Consider the following 20455-nt stretch of genomic DNA (forward strand, 5'->3'; position numbering starts at 1 on the left):
CCTTCAGCAGTTGGCTGTGGCAAAAAGCACCACTCACTGAAGAAAGACTCCAAAAAATCTCCCTAAGAATCCAATCCAAGCCTCCCACCAAGCGAGTGGAAGCTTTTGCAGAGTTTTGCTTTTTAATTTTAAATGATAACTAACTTAACTTTATTAGGCTTGCTATGTTGAACACTGAAGTGCACATGGTGCAAGCCATTTGCTGCACTCAGCTGCAGCCTCTGAATGTGAACAGAATGTGGAATCTGTTTCAGCTCAATATCATGACTTTGAATGACTTGTTTTAACAACTTTGGTTTGTTTAAAATGTGAAGAATTGTCAAATCTGGGGCTGTTCAGTCAGACAATGACAGATCACAGACTTGAACTTGGCATTTCATCCTCGCATGCAGCCGCAGCGAAGGTTAAGCTGCACGCTGCCTGCAGTTTATATTATGTTCATTATAAATATTGATTTATGTTGAAATCATGTTCCTCTGCCCCAGTAATAATTATTAATACCACCACCAAAGTGGTCAGGTGTAGAACCCACATAAATCTGGATAGTGTGCTTCCGTTCCCTCAATAGAAAATGTGTAATTTTAAGAAAAATATTAATTCCTACTCATCACCACATCATACCTTAACATTATATAGGCTGGCATTTTTTGTCCCTCAGTGTTCAACTAAATTTGATGCCCATGATATTCAGTGTGTTTTCATTAGTGTATAATCACCTGAAAACAAGAATCATTGTGTTTGTCACCTTAGAATGAGCTGCCTAAAGAGGACACAGGTCTTCTTCCACAGAGGCCGCCATGTTGCACCCCTATGTTGTAGCCCAGAGCAGAACCTTTCCTTTTTTTCTTGAGTTCAGTGGCCACCGCAGTTTCCCCTACATGCTTGGAAGGGGAGGGTGAAGTAAAGTGTTTACAATCTTTCTTCCTTTTGCTTTCTGTGTTTCTGTATAAAAAAGAGCTGCCATTAATATAAAATTGATGACAGCAGGTCCCAATCTTGTGTTTATTTTTTTCCCAGTGGGTTGCTGACTCTTTTGTTTACATTTAGATCAGAGATTGTGCCCTCTAATGACCACAGAATTGACAGTAAATACATAATTTTGAGCTTAAACTTCAAGGTCAACCCAGACAACAATAGTCATTGTTTGGACTGAGCATCTGCACAGCGTCCGCCAAGGAAAATAAAAATCAAACCTCTTGCCAAACAAACCTGTTCAACAGTTTGGTAGCGAGCTGATACTCTAGAAACTAATCTAAATGCAGACAGCTGTATGGCTACATCTCAATACACTTGAAAAGTGTCATTTAGGAATACTGTAAACCATAACGAATATAGATTAAAACACCAGACTGTCAGCATGTGCCTCATTAACCATTTCAATGTAAAGACATGACACATAACCAGGGTTCACTTTTGTTGTATTTGTATGTGTGTATGCAACAAGAGTTAGTGTGATTAGATATGAGATTTAAGTGACGCAATATTAATACAAAAGGTGAATTATCCCATGACGGTACCTCATTACATTAGCAAAACAATAAACCAACTAATATTGTGTGGGGTATTTACTAGGGATGTAACAATACCAAAAACTCAAGGTACAATAATACCACGGGTCTACAATATATTTATCTCGATATGAAAAACAGAAAAATTGCAACTTTATTAACGTCCTTTATTAAATAAGCATAAAGCATACAGCAATTTGTTCATATAAACTGTATTTTTCTTTTTAAAGTGCTTCTTCTTTCCTTATTTAATAAAAGTGGCCAGCCCTGACCTAAGCATGTGCAAAAAATTGGCATGAATCGTTGAACGTTTGAATTATGTATGTACAATTGCAAAACAAAACAATGCAGCAGTCTATAGTCATTTTATACAATAACATATTGACCATGTAAAATTGCGGTAGGTCTTGACACAGTTCAGTACGGTATAGAGACATTTTACTGCGATATTCAATATACTGTTACATCCCTAGTATTTCTTGAATTTCATGTAAACATGGTCTGAATCATAAATGACCACTACCTCCACCACCTCTGTTTCTGTTTCGTCTGGTCATATTTTCTGCAAACAGAAAATTGAGGCAAAACAGAACAGAAACCAACAGATAAGACAGGGGTGTGGACTAGTTATACTCTTGACCTACTGAGTCCTTCCTTAAGACATTTATCTTTCTCAAGATATATCAGATAACCAGTTTCATTCACATCTGTCCACAGCTTGTTGCTGCCACCTTCCAAGACAAGATGACAAAAGTAGCACTTCTGCCACCAGCTGAAACCATCATCTCTCTTTCTCATCTCTCTCAGTATAATGGTTTGCTTCCGTCCCCTCGCCGCCCTGCAGCTGCTTGCTCTTCCTTCAGTCTCTTCCTCTGGTTTTTTGAGGCAGAGGAGGCTGCAGCTGACAGGACAGCAGCACAGGCCAGGGGACAATTAGGGAAGCGTGGGAGAGACAGCTGGACCTGTTGCCAATTACACTGACAAGGCACCACACACACAGACACAGTCAGCTTAATGGGCTGATACTGCATATTTAAACCAACTTGTGGACCTACTGTAAGTACAGTAGACTGACAGAGAAATATGTAATATATTTACTGTTCTAAATCATAAAATGACTATGTCACTAGAGATTAAGGAAATATACCAAGTACCAGTTTCTCTAACGCTACAGCCAACATGTTCTCATCTAAAATTTCCATTCCTGTCAGAAACATCTGTTTTTGTTTGCCCTTTTTATGTTTATTAAAGTTCACATTATGCCAAATATTTACAGAATGAATTCGTGTCTGCTTATGAGTCATAAGAAATCATTAATCTTTTAGAGGCAGAAAGTTCTAACAGTCAAATTAACCGATATATTAATGGGGTCTGGCAGGCAGGAAGACAGGCAGTCACTGAACTCCACTTCTCTATTCAACTTCACCATTTGAACTGCAGTACTCATTTCTGAACACTAAGCTCTTACATATTTCTTCTTTAAAGGGGCAATATGAAGCAATTGCAGGTGCAAAAGTACAGCAGTCCAAATAGTGAGTTGCTGCCATAGACAATATAGTCAGTAAGTTGAATTTCTAATATCCAAATCTATGGTTGAAGCAAGTCTTTTCTCCCGTCCCCTCCTCTCTAGTCTCCTCTGTCAATGTAAAGCTAAGCCCGTTATCCTGGAAACAAAACCCCACAGCTCCGAAAATACACTGATAGATGACTGCCTGCCAGACTCCATTAACATATTGCTCAATTTAACCGTTATAAATATCTACTCCTTCTAAAAGATTATTAATGATTTCTTACCACTCAGAGACAATAACTCATTCAGTGAACAGTCAACATTAATTTGAACTCTAATTAACATGAAACAGACAAATAATAACAGTTATTCCAGCCCAGAATAGAAAGTTCAACAGGGGACACTGCAGCTGCAGTGTTGATGTCAGAGAAGCAACTGTTTCATTTAACATGTTTCCTTAATATCTGATGACATGTTGTGGTAATTTTATGAAAGTAAATACATTAAAGATTTCTCCTTTAACTAAAATAAAAAGTGTTAGTCTCATTTATTCATCTGGACAGGAAAAAAATACACAGTAGTGAGTAAAAGTGCTTTCTGAGGAATAACTTGTGGTATCAGCCTGTACATACATACAGGGCAAAAAAAAATGTAACAGCAAGAAAGTGACCATGAGAACTGACTGACTGATATGTCTGCACAGTAAACTGTGACATGAACAGGTGGCGATCACCTATTTCATCTGTGACATCTACTCTGTGTCCTAAATCTGAGACGATGTGTCTTTGCTCCACCATCGTCAGCTCCAGTCTGTTGTCAGTGGCATATCTTTCCCAGCAGCATGCTCTGCAGCTGCCGGATCCTGCTCTCCTGCGGCATCGTCAGGCTCTTCTCCGCTCGCTCCTCCTCCTCCAACAGCTGCTCGATGTAGCAGGAGGAGCCCAGCAGGATGTGGCCTGTGGCCTGCATGGAGAAGATGGTCCATCGCAGAGCCTCCCTGGAGACAGAGTGGTCACAAACAACGAATTAAACAGACACATACAAACACAGCATTTGAGTAACTTGGGATCTACATATGTATGAGAATATTATCAGTAAAAAATGACTTGTCGTTTCTTGAGTAATTGCCATAGAAAATGAAACAGACAACCGTGACAGAGCAGCAGCAGCAGCTGACGAGAATATGACTGACAGGAAATATTCACAACCTCAGATGATCATTTCTCACATTAACTGCATCTCATAAGACTGACATTGAAGAAACAAACCTCTTGTGGCGCAATGCTAGCAGAGAAACCCTCATATTTGACAAGTCTGCAAAATTTAATCCTCTCTGACTGAAGCTCCGTGCCAGAGCTGGAAACCAGCAGGTCTCAGCAGCGATGACATAATTCCTCCTAAAATTAATCTCGATAAAATCTAGCCTCTGTTTTTTTGCAATCTGACCATTTCAACTGCCAACCACATGGGGATACACGGGAAAATATGAATGCAGAAATTATATGTTGGGGGTTGTGTGCAGACTAAAGAACTGTAACTGCTGCTACCATGTTCAAAAAGCAGCCGATATACAGTAGAAAATGAATAAGAAAACAATTGGATTATTAGAGAAAGGCTGCATTGAGAAAATGATGATGTGCTTGGTAATTTATGGATTAGGGTTAGGGTTAGGGGTTAGGGTTAGGTATAATCCAGTGTGTTACCTACAATACATGGCAGTCAACACGCCCGTAGTTTGAAGAAACAGAGAGGAGTACCAACATGAAAGCCAAGTAATGAACTGCTGTGGACGAGTCAGCAAAAAAAGGTATTTTACCTGCAAAAGGTCCCAACTAAAAGAAATCAATTAGTTTAACTGCATCACTTTTCACCACTTTACCTTGATGTCAGACAGCTTTTCCCAACAGAAAACCATCCTTATGTAAACCAAATATCACTCTATTCAAACCAACCAAACTCTACAGATGAAATCAGTAATTTTACATCACAGAACACAGAAGTTGCTGGTGTACAGCTGCCTGAATCGGTTTTCCTTTTAAAATGCAATAACACTATCTATCTGAGATTTTACCTCCCGTGTTCTTTGAGGTAAAATGACTGATTTTACCCATGGAGTTTGGTTGGTTTGAAGAGAGTGATATTTGGTGCTTTCCCATCAGAAAACGCTGTCTGACAGCAAAGTAAAGCCATGAAAATATAAATAAATATTGCATACGCTTAAACTGATATACATTTTTTTAGGTGGACCTTTGTGGCCTTTGCTGCTGACCCTGTCCACAGCATGTCATTGTTTAGATTCTGTGTTGGTACCCTTCTCTGCTTCCCCAAACTGGGGACATGATGACCGCCATGTACTGTAGGTAATACACTGACTATCAATAAGTACCTTATGCAACTTCACATTAAATAATCCAAACTATCCCTTTAAAGTATTACTAGGAATCAGTAAAGTCAGAGAAATGATTTGAGATGAAGAAAAAACAACATTATGTAATAGTTCAAACAAAACAGCCTAAAAATACGAGAAGGTTTCAGGTATTTGGCAGGCTCTTTCACTCACTTCAACATGTTTTTGGCAGCATAACAGCGCAGGTCATAGGACACAGAATAAACACCATACAAGGTTGCTTTCACGTTGAGGCAGCCAATGAAATCCTTGGGGTTGTTCTTATAGAGGTCAAAAGTCACCTTGGCCACATCTGTCCGGTGACGCGGACTGCACTCACGGAGCTGATCTCTGGAGGGGCTGTTCTGTGAAGGCGAAAGGAAGAGAGACACAAGTCAGGTCAAAAGGGTACAGACACATTTCGTTGGTGTGATTGCAGCCGGCAAACTGGGTCAAATGACAGCACCACCCAGCCCCACCAGCAGACTGAAGCAGCTCCTGCCAGCGATGATGATGAGGAAAGGCAAATGACAATGAAGCAAGGTCAGCGTTAGGTCACTAGAGTAAACATTTAGAGGGGAGGGGGGTGCAACTCACTGCATGCATCAATTTCTATGGAAATTAATTGCTTTTGGGTGAACGCCATTCAAATTTGATGATACCTCTGGGTCTGATTATTATTCAACCCCAGCCTTTGATTTTCTCTAAAAATGATGAAGGAAGAAAGTAATCTCTAGTATTCGTCCTCTGCACAATAACTGACATATTACTCCTCTATTCAATTTGAAGGATCAAATATTTGCTGATTAAATTTCAATCAAGAGTTGGTGTATTATTCCTCAGTCTACAGATCCGTGCATTATCCATATTCATGGTTGCTGTGTTACAGAAATAGATATTTCTATGTCTACATCAAAGAATCCCCGGCATCACAAACACTGAATACAAATGGACAATCAATATGTCAAGCATTATACCTCGTGCACATTTAGAGCTGAAGCAGCTGATCAACAGTGTCACCTAGTGGTTAATCCAGGGTTCCTACACCTTTTCCAAAGTCAAATTCAAGCACTTTTCAAGAATTTTCAAGGTGCATTATCAAACCTTCCAATTACATATTTATATACATATACTAAAAATTAGTTCATTTCCTCATCACATTCAATCAGATGTTATTGTGTTATAAACAACCAAAATAATGTTTTGTTATAGCATTCTACATACGGGTTACAAAATAAAGGCGCATTATGTAAAAACTTTAGTTATTTAAGTATGTCACCTTGCACTTTGATTCCAAGAGAAACATTTTTTCATTATGCCTTGCAGAAATGTTGAATAAAAATGACTTGATTTGTTTGACCTGAGTTCTGTGGAAGCCACAGACTGTATGAAACGGTTGTAATCCTATTTAAAACACAATCTATGATTGAAGAGAGTTGTTTCCCCCGCTGCCTCCTCACCAGACTCGAGGAAGCTCAGGCAGGCTGCAGGAACACTGCAGGAGGGCAAGATGAGCGAACATTGTAATTTGGTAATAACAGGTGATGACAAGTACTTACACTGTACATTGATCAGCTGTTTCTAACTGTCAATGGTATGTTGATGTAATGTCAATGTAGTTTCAAGCACTTTATCCAAAAATACAAACACTTTTTTTTTAAGGATTTCCAGCACCTGTGTAAACTCTGTTGATCTGAAAAGGGTAAAAAAAATCATACTGGATGTGGGATCCACTTCTGGTCCTTCTCCAGGACCATGAGCACAACATTTTCAGGTAGCGTCTGAAAGAAGTCCTCTGTGTCCACCCCTGTGCCGTCTTCATCCAGCACCAGGGCGCTGACACCTGGCACACTCAGCGAGTCGCTGACCTGAGAGAGCACATACATATGACTCATTAGAAAACAATTCAGATACAGTCCATTACACAGAGAAAGAGCGTTATTACAGTCAGATTCACCTCAGTCTTGCTTGAAATGTGTGTGAGCCTCACAGATGGTGAAGCAATAAGCGAGTCAGAGGCCAGTCTCTCTGGGGTCATTTTAATCCTCTATGCCAGCGGTTCTCCAAGAGAGTTCTGGGGACCCATCAGTGGTCCATGTCACTCTGCCAGGGGGTCCGTAAAAGTTTTCAGATTTCATTTAAATTATCATAATATAAAACTGTATGTGTTTATTTATTTTTACAAAAGGCTTCATAGATCAATGAATACAATTATATATATATATATATATATATATATATATATATATATATATATATATATATATATATATATATATATATATATATATATAACTAACAAACTATTTCATATATATATATATATATGAAATAGTTTGTAGACCAGTTGTTTTTAAGACTGAGCTCTGGGGACCAACAGTGGTCCTTTGGGAGTTGGAACAACAAGGGAAGAAATAAGACCAGCCATTATTATTGATTGTAATTTTACATTGATCCTAATTTGATGACTGATTAATTCTGAAGAATTAATTATCTTCAAAGTTCAAACCTAATTTTTTTTTTAATGCTCAGAGGGGATTCCTCAAGATAAAATCCTCTCAAACTCAATAACAATGGAAACTGTCTTTCTCTTCATTTCTACCGTGTCTCTGGTATACTCTCCATCTTGTTTTTGGCTGAGAAACAAAATTATGAATCTCTGTTCTATAAACACCAGGATGTCTCACTGCTTCCTCGATATATCTGTAGTCTTAATGTGTGATCATCAGCCACCCTCTGCTACATCGCAGTTGCTCCCTCAGCCCTTAATTTACCTTGTTCATCAGGTCTTCGAGTGTGTCTGCCATGATGCCCTTCTTCACAGTGCGGTCAGCGTTTGTGACCCTGAAAGGCTTTGGCCGAGGAGCTCGACCCGACAGGAGCTGTTGGGTCATGGAGGCGCTGGCTGAGACGCTGGCTGTCACACACCTTAGAAGAGATAAAAGATAGAGGTTCTAGAGCCAGAAACAACTAGTATGTGTTTTTAATCTATTGTTTTTTATTTACGGTTCTTGTTGTTGATGATGATATTGCCATTTTGTATTATGTTTTTCATGTAAACCCTTGCTGCAAAAAAAAATTTCCCTGAGGGGACAAAACAGATAACCTGACCTAATTATCATCTTTATCTGTCTATATAACTATCAGAGTATATCTTGTCTGATATGTGCCTATATAAAAACTTTTTGTTTAAAAGAGAACATGAAACAGAATATATACAGGCAGCATTTTATGCATCATTGATCCTTTTTTAAAATTCACATTTAATTTATACATAAATTTTGATCTAACTGTGTTTTTATAGTTATTCTCATGTATATAGAGTCATTTTTAGGAAAAATTGATTCAAATAAATTCTCTCATGTCAGCTTCTCAAATGTGAATATCATCCCCTATGACAGAAAACTGAGAATCTTTGGGTTGTGGACAAAAGACATTTGAGGACATCACCTTTGGCTTTTGGAAACAGTGATCAACATTTTTTACAATTTTCTCACATTTTATGTACCAAAGAACTAACTGATGAATCAAGAAAATGATTAACAGATTAATTGAAAATGATCATTACTTGCAGCTCTAAAATCCAACTCAGGAAGCAGTGATCTTACTTGGAGAGGGAAGACGGAGTCAGAAGGCTGAGGGACTTCATGGCGTAATCCATCTGAGAGCACATCCACCTGCAATTGAAAGAAGCATCTGTGACACATCATCACTAGCAAAGGATAAAATTAATGACAGGCCTCACAGGAGCCAGGTAGCTGCTTTGAATGAATATTGGAACTTGAATTTGTAAAAACATAAACCTTTTTCTTCAACAAACTACACACATTTCACAATAAATCCCCAGTAAAAAGACACAGAACAACAACCAGCTACAGCTACAACATAAATAATCATACAGATATAGAAATGTGACTCTTCACCAGCTGTTGTCTTGACCCCTTCAGAAGTTGTTGTGTTCCTGAAGTGCTGCTCCTAACTCTGTTTTCACCACTAAATCTCTCTGATACAGAACGTACACCCTCTTGTTGCTATTTCTTGCACCACTTGGTCACTGAACTTTGTGCTGATGACTGCTGAGCTTGTTGCAAGCTGCCAACTTTATTGAGTAATTCTCCATGTACACTCCCACTGAACCTCCCCTGTGAAAAACCTGGATTCCAGTTTATTATAGAGACAGTTACATTAACCGAGCGTCCTAAAGGGACAGTTCACCCAAATAGCTAAAGCACATTTTCTCACACACCTTTAGTGGTATGTAGCCATGCAGATAGTTTTGGTTTTTATTTCTTCAGGTATTGAGATATCAGCCTCTCTGGGCAACTTTCATTAGAAATACTTTCTACTGAAGAAATGGGCCTAAAGAACACATGCTGGCATTGTGTTATGTGGATTTTTCCACATAACACAATGTCAGCAAGGACTTTGAGGACAATGTATCTTTGTGAAGACATTAAAACACCATTTTTCAATGCTTTGAACAGCACAAATCAGACTCTAATCACATCCACTGTATTGTATATAGGATACATTCCTATTTGCATGGCTAAATAGCAGTTGGGGTAAGTGAGAATATGGTTTGTGTAATTTGGGTCAATCATAACCTGGAAACCAGACAACCCTCTAAGTTCATGTTTTCATTTATCTGACAGATACACAACAGATTCACATTTTGAATTAATCTGATAATAGACAGTACACAAGGTAGGAGAAAGGATGACTATGAGTCTTGATTAATAAAATATAAAATTGGTTTCATGGGCCTCGAGGATCATTTCCAACAAAATTTATAAATAAATCTGATTTCAAATACAGCTTTGACATTAAGCTAAAATGAAACAAACACACATACAAGAAATAGGTGACAGCTGCCATGTTATCGCCCTCTAATGCAAAACATGGACTTTTTACTGTGGTATAATCATACCATGAGATTTTAGTATCGTTACATCCCAAGGGAAGAGTAATTATTTTTTCAAAAGTGAAAGCTGCTCGTTTTTTCATGTCATGTGAGGATGACATGAAGCACAAGTCTTGAAAATGATGCGTACTTCAAATATCCCGAAATTAGGTCATAGGTCAATGTTCACCACATTATCTCAAACACTACAGTGTCAGCTGATGCAAACTAGGTGTGTCCAGACCTTCCTGTGCTATCACACATCATGTTGCACAACTATAGCCACAGGACAGGTAGCCTGAGATCACCTCTGTACACTAGCAACAAGAATTAAAACCCAGGGATGGATATGAAAATCACTTGACATAGATCCAATTGCTGCACAACTTTAAATCTGCAATTTTGAAGGGAGAGGTGGAGCCACAGCTATATGTCAAGACCACATTGAACTGTACATAATGTTCCTCAAATGATTTAAAAAGTTAAATGCCTGAATGTTTGTCTACCTGTAAAAAACAAACAAACAAAAACAAAACTCTTCTCTTGATTCTGTGGATCTGAAGTGACCCAGTGCAACTTCACACACCTGCTGTGAGAAACAAGATATACTGCTGCATTTAAATAAACTTTAATTCAGGTGAAAGGTCAGAGAACAAAGACGTCACACTGTGGTTCTCTTACACAATTCATTGCCAGTGGCTGCATTTTCACGCTGTCTGTGACAGTTTACTCACAGCTGAGGAGCACATCATTCACACTCAGCAGACTCTTACACAACTGTGGGACTGGAAATAGAGGAAATGTTACTAAAACACACCCAGTCCTGACAGTATGGCTGAGCATATTGTTTGTGTACTAGACAGGCTATAATCCTGTTGTCATGTCTAATGTCACACTATTAAAATTCAAACAAAGACTTTCTGTAAAGTAGAAAAAGTGAACATCAAAACTGAGGCAGCCTGTTTTTCTTGTCGTATCTGCTTAGATGATAAGACTGGATGACTTGTGTATAAAATTAAGAGCAACATGTATGAGCTGTATTTTCTTTAAATAAAGAGTTTAATAATAATAAAAAAAAACTGAGGCAGCCTACAGTTAGTCTGAATTAATATTTGGGATGCTTAGGACTACACTAAAAATTAATTTATATAAAAACATGGACAGACTGGGGTAGTTTAGTAGGGGAAAAAAATGAAATTTACCATTAAGTATCACCATTACAAATAAAAGATTTAAATCCCACCATAATATAAAGCTAAATTTGTCGTAATAGATACGAACATGTTTCAATAAAATGTCTTTACAACCTTATTTAATACAAGAAGAAAGTGTCACAACAAGTAGAACAAGATTAAAAGTATGCAGACTTACTCTGTTCTGCGTTTCTGTTGTTAAAGTGCCACATGAGGTGTCACTGCCTCCGCGTTAATCACCAACACCTGGACTAGATTGATTAAAGACTACAGTTCTCCATTTTGAGTCCTTTTTCTCCCCCTGCCTTCTTCCTCTGCTAGTTCTCTGGAATTTAAACAAAAGCCTAAGAGGTGGAATAATAAAAAAAGATAAATTTAACAATACGAAGAGCCGAACTGGAAGCTAATAGATTAAATAGTTGAAGACCTATATTTTGCAGCGTGTTGATGGAAAAGACACAATGAGGACATCATGTGGACAAACGACGAACTGCTTCAGTTTAGGCTCCAGCAGGTAGGAAAGACCTTCTGCTCTACTTGTTCAAGTCTATTGCGTTGGACAATGGTTCACTTACTTTACTGAGTAAAAGTAGGCCTAGAAATACATACAATAGTCACTCCAGTGCAAAAAGTCCTGCACTCAAAAAATATGTAAGTAAAAGTATGGAGGTATCAGACCATTAGGCTAATAGCAACCAGGACAATCTTTTTTTACAGCCTATAATGGTTAGTATAGTGTAGTGAATGTGTAAGAAGCAATTTAATGTTTAATTTGATCAAGGTGGAGATGAACTTTAAACATTATTGCTTAGTTTAGTCTATAACAAGGCATAATATCTTTTAAATTGGACAGTTTACCCATCGGAAAGGAAACACACTTGTGAAGGCAAATCTGAAAAACTACTTAAAACCCAAACTGTGATGCATACTTCAAAACCCAAAAATTGTACCGGAAGGGAAAACTCACCACTTTTTATGTGGATGCTGAGATACTCAACACCCCATCACTCTCCTGAGCTGAGTTCTCCCATAGGTATACATGTTGCGATACATCAGTGTCACCCCTATATAAGAACAACAGAATTTGCAGCAGGAGAACTGAGCTGGCCAATGTTTACCTGCAGCTGGATTCGCAAGATCACGCGAGAATTTAGGCTTTCTAGGCTTCAAGTTATACATTTGTGTCCACACCAAAAGCGGAGCAGCCAGTCAGCGTCCTAGTGGGGACTACTGCATCTACAGACATGGGGTGCTTTTCATTACATTGATTTTGCCTCCTCATCTCCTCTCTCCTTCATCGACCTGGAAGTTGTTTCCCCGCCGCCATGATGAAGGATTCTCCAATTGCTTAAATGCACCTGAAGGAGATCAGGAGAGAGGAGGCTTCCGGAGGCTCTCAGAGCGAGGATACACTAGTGTATCCTACACAGAAGTGTTTTATCAATTAAAGGGCGTGTGGTAAAAATGATGCACTCCACGTTATCCTGAACACAATGAAATTGTTCTAATTAGGCAGTTTATTCTCACAGTTACATGATGAAATGCAATATCATGCACCGTCAGTCTGTGCATGTTGTGTCTGGCACCTTAGGATATAAAGGTGACTCTGACTTTTCTTTTTTGAGTGATCGTCAAACAACACAAACCCATGCATACATTAGATGATTTAAAAGAAAGTTTAAATGGTCCACATATTTAAAACAAATTACAAAATTAAAGACTTCTCTGAGTTTTTAGAAATTGTTCATACATAAAGGCTTCTATGGGTATTTAGCTGCAGTCCCTTTGACAGCTAATACAGTTGCACAACCTGTCATCAGTAATTGACGTCGCTCCAGACTGACGCTGTGGAACGAGGATTTTTCATTTTGGAGTTTCGGCTCCTCTGTCCTCACGTCTTTTCCTCACATCCCTCTTTCATTTCCTTGCTGGGTGGAGCTAAGACGCAAGGAAAGGAAGCGAGTGGAGGAGATGAGGAGACCAATTTACTAAATGAAAAAGCACCCATGGTTTTAGGTCCAAGGAAGCGTCGATCTGATTGGTTGGAGTTAGCCTGTGTTAGGTGTGATAGACAGATGGTTCATCCAATCACCTGCCAAGTGTTTTTTTCTTAAGTACCTGCCCTTTTTCAAACTGTTTCTAAGGATGACTACCCAGATGGTTCTATGTTATAAACTATCTGGCATGTCAGGTTAGGCCAATAAAGCACACACTGAACAATTTATTGCTTTAGTTGACTACATTTATTATCAGCACTGAACATCCACATACAAAGCAGTGAATGTTCCCTTTAAGTCGGACAACTTTAGGTTACTTGAGTAAATGTACACCAGTGGCACTGGAAACATGTTTGGGTCTAACTTTAATAATATTAGCAACTGTAGCAGAAGTACGCTTGTCAAGACAAATCTGTGAAACTACTTTAAACCCAAACTGAAAAGGCTAAATTAGGATTGCAGTCTCTAACTGTGCTCATCACATAAAAAAACAGAGTAGCCTCCAGTTAAATGTTTAGTGAGATAACTGTCTTATGAGGATGAGTGGAGTTTATTTAAACTCTACTCTACATGTCCCCAGACTGCACAGCTGTAGTGTGGAGAAACAAAGCTTTACTACTCTAAGTAGAAAATAGAGCATTATTTCTAGAAAAAGTTCTAGTTTAGTTTATGGTTTAATGCCAGTGATTACTGCTGTAACAGAAGCCCGAAATAAACACTTAGACTTTTTTAAATAGATTATTGTTACAATTCTCTCATGGCAGGATAAACAACCCTATGCCCTTCGATGCCAGCTGGGTCAACAATCAAACGCTAATGTCTGAATAATTGCTGGATAAATGGGTTTTGAGAGTTTCTGCAATGCTTTGTCCAGTAGTGACTCCATAGTGGCCTTTCTACTTACAGTGCAGCTGCCTCATATTATAAATGTCTAGTAACATTTGCGCTGTACTGGCTTTAACTCGTGAAGGACTGAAGCTACCACAGCTTGAAGTGATAAAAGATATAATTCCAGGTCATGACCGGCATAAAACAGAACAAACTCATATATAAATCAGATGAGCAGTTTATTTCACTCTGTTGCTTCACATTTCATGCTCAACGCAGGAGTGCAGATGAATCATACCACAGATATTAGTCTGATGTAGAGCAGATAATGCATCAGACTTAAAATAGCTGCGACTTGTTTGCAAAATTTATCAAGTATTTGTGAACAAAGGTCTATAGAAAGGGTCTGTTCTTCTCTCAGAGGTCAATATCCTGCCTGTGTCTTTGTCCTGTTATCAGACATCAGACCACGCCATGGGTGACGCAGGCCCATTCATTTGTGCTTTATGGGTTGCTGATGCTTGTAATTATACTAAGCGTGCCTAATATCAATGCAGAGTGAAATGAATTGGACTTGAGAAAGAAATATGAGTATCATATTGGATTTAATTGAACAACCTTTTTCTTTTGAAGTCAAGATTACACATGCAAACACAAGAAACAGATTTAAGAACCCAATCACAGTTTCAGACCCATGGGTGAATAATCTTTGAGACAAAAGACCAGCTTCATCTGACATTATTTGACATGGTTTGCATTGTTTTTTTGTTTACATCATTCTGTCTAGTTACTTCTGTTTCCAGAGTCAGTCGATGGGTGTAGAATGAGGTAATATAATCATTTAATACAAGTATAAAAGTAAAGCAGATCTAAGCTCTAAAGGACAGATGACGGTTTTCACCTGAACTAACACTGTTTCTAACCAGTTGCCAGTGCCACAATGTAAGGACTCCTCTGTGAGGTGAGATTTTGTCCGTGGAGCCCCTGACAGCTTCTTATTTCCTCTTGCCTATTCGTGCCATCAGTTCTGCATTGGCTGCTGCCTTGGTCCTCATGTCCTGGTTCTTGGCCAGGTCTATGAGGACACTGAGGATGCTGGTTGGAACATCGAGGGACAGGGCGAAGCGGGACCCCTGCTGGGCTCTCTTTGGCACCTGTGAGGCGGGGCGTGGGGCTCGTGCTCGCCGGAGCACAGTGTGAGGGTCTGATCGGAGTAATGAGTTCAACACACTGAGAGCCAGCACGTCCCTCTGTGTGTCTTCATCGAGTGTGGCAAGAGCAGCACTGCTCCTCTGGCTCTGGATACACCAGGGCAGCAGCAGAGCCAGGCAGAAACACACATGCACACTTCTCATGGTCGGGGCTGTCTGTCTGCAGGGAAAGAAGAAGAGATCAGCCAAAAAAATCAAAATTACACAACTGTGACACTGAAAGGCTTCTCTCAGTCATGGCATGTGTCAGGAATTTAATTCTTTGCAATCATGAGACCAAGGAAACCATCTGAAAACAGTCATTCTGCAATGATTTCAATCCCACTTCAGTCATGAAGTGATGCCAGTGATGCAAAACAGGAGGCTTTTTGATAGGAATTGTTTAGAATATGATGCATTGCACCAGTATAATCAAATTCCAATAATTTTGTACATAAAAGGTCATATCCTTCTCCAGGAACATCCAAGTAAGATTTGTATTTGGTCCCTACAATGCACAAATAGAGATAAATGATCTCTCCACTATGTAGTAATTGGTAGATTTGAAATATAGCTTCAAAAGACAGAAGTATTGAAACACTAATAATATATCTATAATGAATTATATAGTTTTCTGCAGAAAATTATACATTTCCCAATATTTTGGCCACTTGTCCTATAAGTAATCCAGAATTTTGTCCATCTTTCTGATAAATCATGCATTATTTTCTGACATATGTACTAGGGCTGCAACTAAGGATTATATTCATTTTATTTTATTTTCTACTGGTTATTTTCAGGATTAATTGATTAACCATTTTACTGTATAAAATGACAAAAAAAAAAGAAAAATGCTCATCACAATTTCCCAGAGACCAAAGTGATGTCTTCAAATTGCTTTTGTCCAACCAACAGTCCAAAACTCAAAGACTCTGAGAAAGAAAGAAAAGCACCAAATCTTCACTTTTAAGAAGCTGGAACCAGCAAATGTTTTACATTTTTGCTTGAAAAGTGACTAAAATTAATTGATTATCAAAATACATGACAGCTAATTTTCTTTTGATTGACTAATTGGCTAATTGTTGCAGCTGTAATATCAGAATCAGAGCCACTTTGGGTTACGTTATATTACAGTTGTTCCCAATCAAGAATAGAAACATATACAAGCATAAAGAAATTATATGAAAATAGAAAATAGAGATGTGTGTAAAAAATATGTGCATTATCCTACAGCATACAATAATATACAAGAAAAAAAATAGAAGAATAAGAAATATATAAAATGATGTGTACAACATTGTACACAAAAATGGTGTAAACATAAACAATAATGCTTAAGATGGGGTATAAATATAAGTGTGTTAAGATGCAAGACTGTTCTAAATATTAGAAGAGTATTGGTTGGTTGAAATATAAACCTGAGTAATCAGTATCATAATGTCATAATTCCAATCAGTACTTACTCTGTGTCACCACTGTGAACAGTTGGTAACTTGACAAAAAGGCACTTCTCTTCCTCTGGTCTAAAGCAGGACTTCGGTGATGATCTCGTCTTTGACCGTCAGATATCCTGTAATACTGGATCTTCTGTCTCCCAGTCTTCTCTTTCTTCTTCTGGAGCTACTAGAGGAGCGACCTGTGCGCCACGCAGTCGGATGCTCAACTGGACTTGTGCCTGCTCGTCTTTGACTTCGTCTTCATCCAAGTCGGTCTTTGCCGTCACACTGCCCCTTCCCCTCTCTGTTTATCTTTTACATCTCTACACCCCATCACCCTCTCCTCATTTCATCTCATTTCCTTTACACTCATTGCCGTCTTCTCTTTCTAAAAATAACACGCTAGTATTCACAATACTTTGCCTGTAATGAAATAGATAGTTGCCCCAGTCTGAAATCTACCATCTCTGTTCAAAAGTCAAGTACCAGCAAAAACAAACACATTTCACTCTCTTATCATGTGTTATGAGGTCACGTGTTGTCAATCATCCATGTAGACTGCGTGACCAAAGTCTCGTCACTACAAAGTGGGCATAGAATAGAATAAAAGACAGTGGTGAGACAAATAAAGACAACAACAAAAGAGAACTTTTGATGGCTTTACATCAGCTTGTTTAACTGTGTCATAACCTTGATGAGACAACCTCAGGCAGAGGAGCAAAGGTGTGATAATACATGGCCATATGATGCTTGTATGCTTGATATACTTATTATATTTTTAGTTTTACTGAAACAATGTGTTTTAAAAAAACAAACAAAAAAACTCAGAGCATTTTCTCATCAACTAGTCAGACTACACAAAAATCTGCGGCACCCAAAATTTGGAGCTTACGTCACAAACTCCATAAAAGGCAGTTCTACATGAAAGAGCAGGCCTAAATACTGCACACATTATTGTGACAATGATTAAATGCTACAGGGAGCATTTAGTTGGGAGCAACAGCTACTAAATGTGGTGTCATCAGTTAGTGTTTAGGGAGATGATGCATTTTATAAAATGGGATTTAAGTGTTTCGTAATAATTGTATGTACTACAAGGATTTTTTAAGTGATTATGAAAGTTAGTTAGTTAATTATTTTCAATGCCTGCCAGTGGGTTGGATTCTCCTTCAAATCAGATTAAACTGAAAGAGGTCACTCAGCCCAACCAAAAAGAATATTTGGATGTAACTCCTTTACAATCACCAACATTTCAATTGATTTTGTGGTAATTAGCATATCAGTTCTTGGGTTATGACCAAAAACATGTTTTGACAGGTCATAGTAACCTTTACTTTTAACCACCAACATCTAAGCACATCATCCTTGAATCCAAATGGACATTTGAGCCAAATCTGAATAAATCCCTTCCAGGCGTTCCTGAGATATCACATGGGACGGATGTGAGGTTACAGTGACCTTTGACCACCAAAATTGAATCAGTTCATCCTTGAGTCCCAGTGAATGCTTGTGTCAAGTTTGAAGATATTCTCCCAAGGTGTTCTTGAGATATCATGTTCACAAAAATGGGACAACCCAAACACATAATGGTTCTGGCCATGGCTGTCGCTGGCACTGAGTCATGAAAAAAAGTTTTTTGAAAAATTGTCAGTCACTGCAGTCCTTCAGTATAGTCATAGATGTGCACAAAAACTATTAGGCTAATGGATCCAGTAGTATGTGAGATTAGCTGTGGACAAGCTATATGACTGTTAAAGAAAATACACATACAAGCTTTCAAATGATCCTAGCTTATTCCCAGACTTCCACAGACCAAAAGAGACCATGTTGGGGGTGCTCCTGTGGCTCGATTGGTGGGGCGTTCGCCCCATGTGCTGGGGCTGTTGGTCCTCTACAGCGGTCACTGGTTCGATTCCTACCTGTGACCCATTTGCTGCTTGTCATTCTCGATTCTCGATTCTGCGAGTCCATGTTTACATTTTCCTAGCTGAAGTTTCACAGTGTGTAATACGTTAACAAGTTAGAAAGAAGCAAGATGAGATTTTTCTTGAGATAATTTTAATTTTGAGGTTCTAATTTGTGGTTATGTAGGTGGAAACACCACCACTTTTGTCCAAAGTGACTGCCAAAACCAACAAAATATGAGAGTTATTGCAGTAGCTTCAAGTATAATAAAAGGTAATGAAAATTTGCTTGCTGGGTTAAAATTGTTGAAATTTGATTAACTTGACCGCAAATCCAATAATCAGTATGGGCTCTTTTTACTGGTGCTGTCAACCTCTAATTTTGCGTAATGACAGCCATCACAGCTTTGCACGCGTCTCCTTGTGTGACATCCTGAAACATTTGCCAGGTATGACATGGACAAATTGCATCACAGTGCTGGACACTGTGTATTATTGCTACTTAAGGGAACATAATGTATTACACAAATGTTTCTATTTACAGAACACAGAGGAGTAGAGGAGAAGGAGGAGTATTAGACAGAGGAGTGATCGTAGAGGAAGCCCTCTGGAGAGGAACAAGGAGGAAGGAGCTGTCAGGCCCAGGAGGGAGACTGAACAAGCCTACTTCGTTTCCTGAGTCACCTCCAGTCCAGCCCATCAAGGGACTTATCCTCATCTGACTAATGATATGAATATACAAATACAGCCTGATTACAATAGTTGGGCCCTCGGGGCCCTCGGGAATATGAGTTGTCTCAGTTAACGTCAAATAAACAAACATGGGTCACACAGATGTCACCCAGTAGCCAGCAGATGTCCTGGGTTGTATACCAGTCGCATCATTGTCACAGATCCAGCATGACGCAGGACTACACATGAATCTGAGATGATATCATCTCTATGATTCAATATACTGTATGTATCACAACAGGTCCTGCATGATTATTGAAACAGCCTCCTGACGTAGATTCTCCATATGATAAACTGTGTCTATCAGAGAGCCTCTGATTACTGTGAACAGTGACATCAATCTGATTGTTCTGCATGTTTAAATTTGCAATATGGTTCAATTCTAAATGATCACGCTGTAGCAATTGGTAATACTAAGTATAGACTCACAAAGGACAAGAGCAAACACTGAAAAGATATTATTAACAGTGGCAAAATACATGCTTTTAGGAGTAAAATGAAGGAACAGCTGTGCTCATCAATATGTTACCACATGATGCTTTCTGGAAAACAGAGGAACCACTACAGTGAGAAGTCCTATGGCTTGCAGTCGTGGTAGTAATTGAAGAAATGTATGGAGAAGGCATTGTGTGTCAGAGCTTTCAAAAATCAGGGGCCTACAAAATGGTCACACTGAACATATAACAAGCCATACTCTGTATCAAATCAGACAAAAACTGGAAATATGTTCTTTATTCTACAGTATTAGAGCTTTATTAGAAGGTAATTTGGGTCACATTACAACAGAACTGTACTGTAAACTGAAGTTAATCACGTATCTGCTACTTCTAGACCGTTGCCTACGTCTTAGATCAAATCACATTATCTGCCT

General features: G+C 38.7%; 2 protein-coding genes across 5 annotated transcripts; both read right to left on the bottom strand.

Annotated features, from left to right (window-relative positions):
• Positions 1 to 3547: 3547 nt before the first annotated feature.
• cidec (cell death inducing DFFA like effector c) lies at positions 3548 to 9475 on the bottom strand. Of its 4 annotated transcripts, none has more exons than XM_084728924.1 (6): positions 9344 to 9475; positions 9013 to 9081; positions 8179 to 8332; positions 7123 to 7272; positions 5579 to 5769; positions 3548 to 4015 (listed from the first exon to the last, which is right to left on the bottom strand). In XM_084728924.1, the coding sequence occupies exons 2-6, from the start codon at positions 9075 to 9077 to the stop codon at positions 3835 to 3837; spliced, it is 741 nt and encodes a 246-aa protein (XP_084585050.1). In that variant the 5' UTR covers positions 9078 to 9081; positions 9344 to 9475; the 3' UTR covers positions 3548 to 3834. The 4 variants fall into 4 exon arrangements, with proteins under 4 accessions (XP_084585050.1, XP_084585032.1, XP_084585041.1 ...); XM_084728906.1 differs by having other exon boundaries at positions 9304 to 9465; XM_084728915.1 differs by having other exon boundaries at positions 9328 to 9461.
• A 5085-nt stretch (positions 9476 to 14560) lies between these two features.
• LOC146331257 (uncharacterized) lies at positions 14561 to 17449 on the bottom strand. Its single transcript, XM_084744225.1, has 2 exons — positions 16976 to 17449; positions 14561 to 15693 (listed from the first exon to the last, which is right to left on the bottom strand). The coding sequence occupies exon 2, from the start codon at positions 15675 to 15677 to the stop codon at positions 15318 to 15320; it is 360 nt and encodes a 119-aa protein (XP_084600351.1). The 5' UTR covers positions 15678 to 15693; positions 16976 to 17449; the 3' UTR covers positions 14561 to 15317.
• Positions 17450 to 20455: the final 3006 nt, after the last annotated feature.

This window comes from Lutjanus erythropterus, chromosome 2, assembly GCF_056507025.1.
Source record: "Lutjanus erythropterus isolate fLutEry1 chromosome 2, fLutEry1.hap2, whole genome shotgun sequence".
Taxonomy (NCBI): Eukaryota; Metazoa; Chordata; class Actinopteri; order Lutjaniformes; family Lutjanidae; genus Lutjanus; species Lutjanus erythropterus.

Coding starts and splice junctions, on each gene's coding strand:
- cidec (XM_084728924.1), bottom strand. CDS start 9,077: ATGTGCTCTCAGATGGATTACGCCATGAAGTCCCTCAGCCTTCTGACT. Junction 8,333..9,012: donor ACTCCGTCTTCCCTCTCCAA/GTAAGATCACTG, acceptor ATCTCTTCTAAG/GTGTGTGACAGCCAGCGTCT. Junction 5,770..7,122: donor AGAAGTGGATCCCACATCCA/GTATGATTTTTT, acceptor TCGCCTTCACAG/AACAGCCCCTCCAGAGATCA.
- LOC146331257 (XM_084744225.1), bottom strand. CDS start 15,677: ATGAGAAGTGTGCATGTGTGTTTCTGCCTGGCTCTGCTGCTGCCCTGG.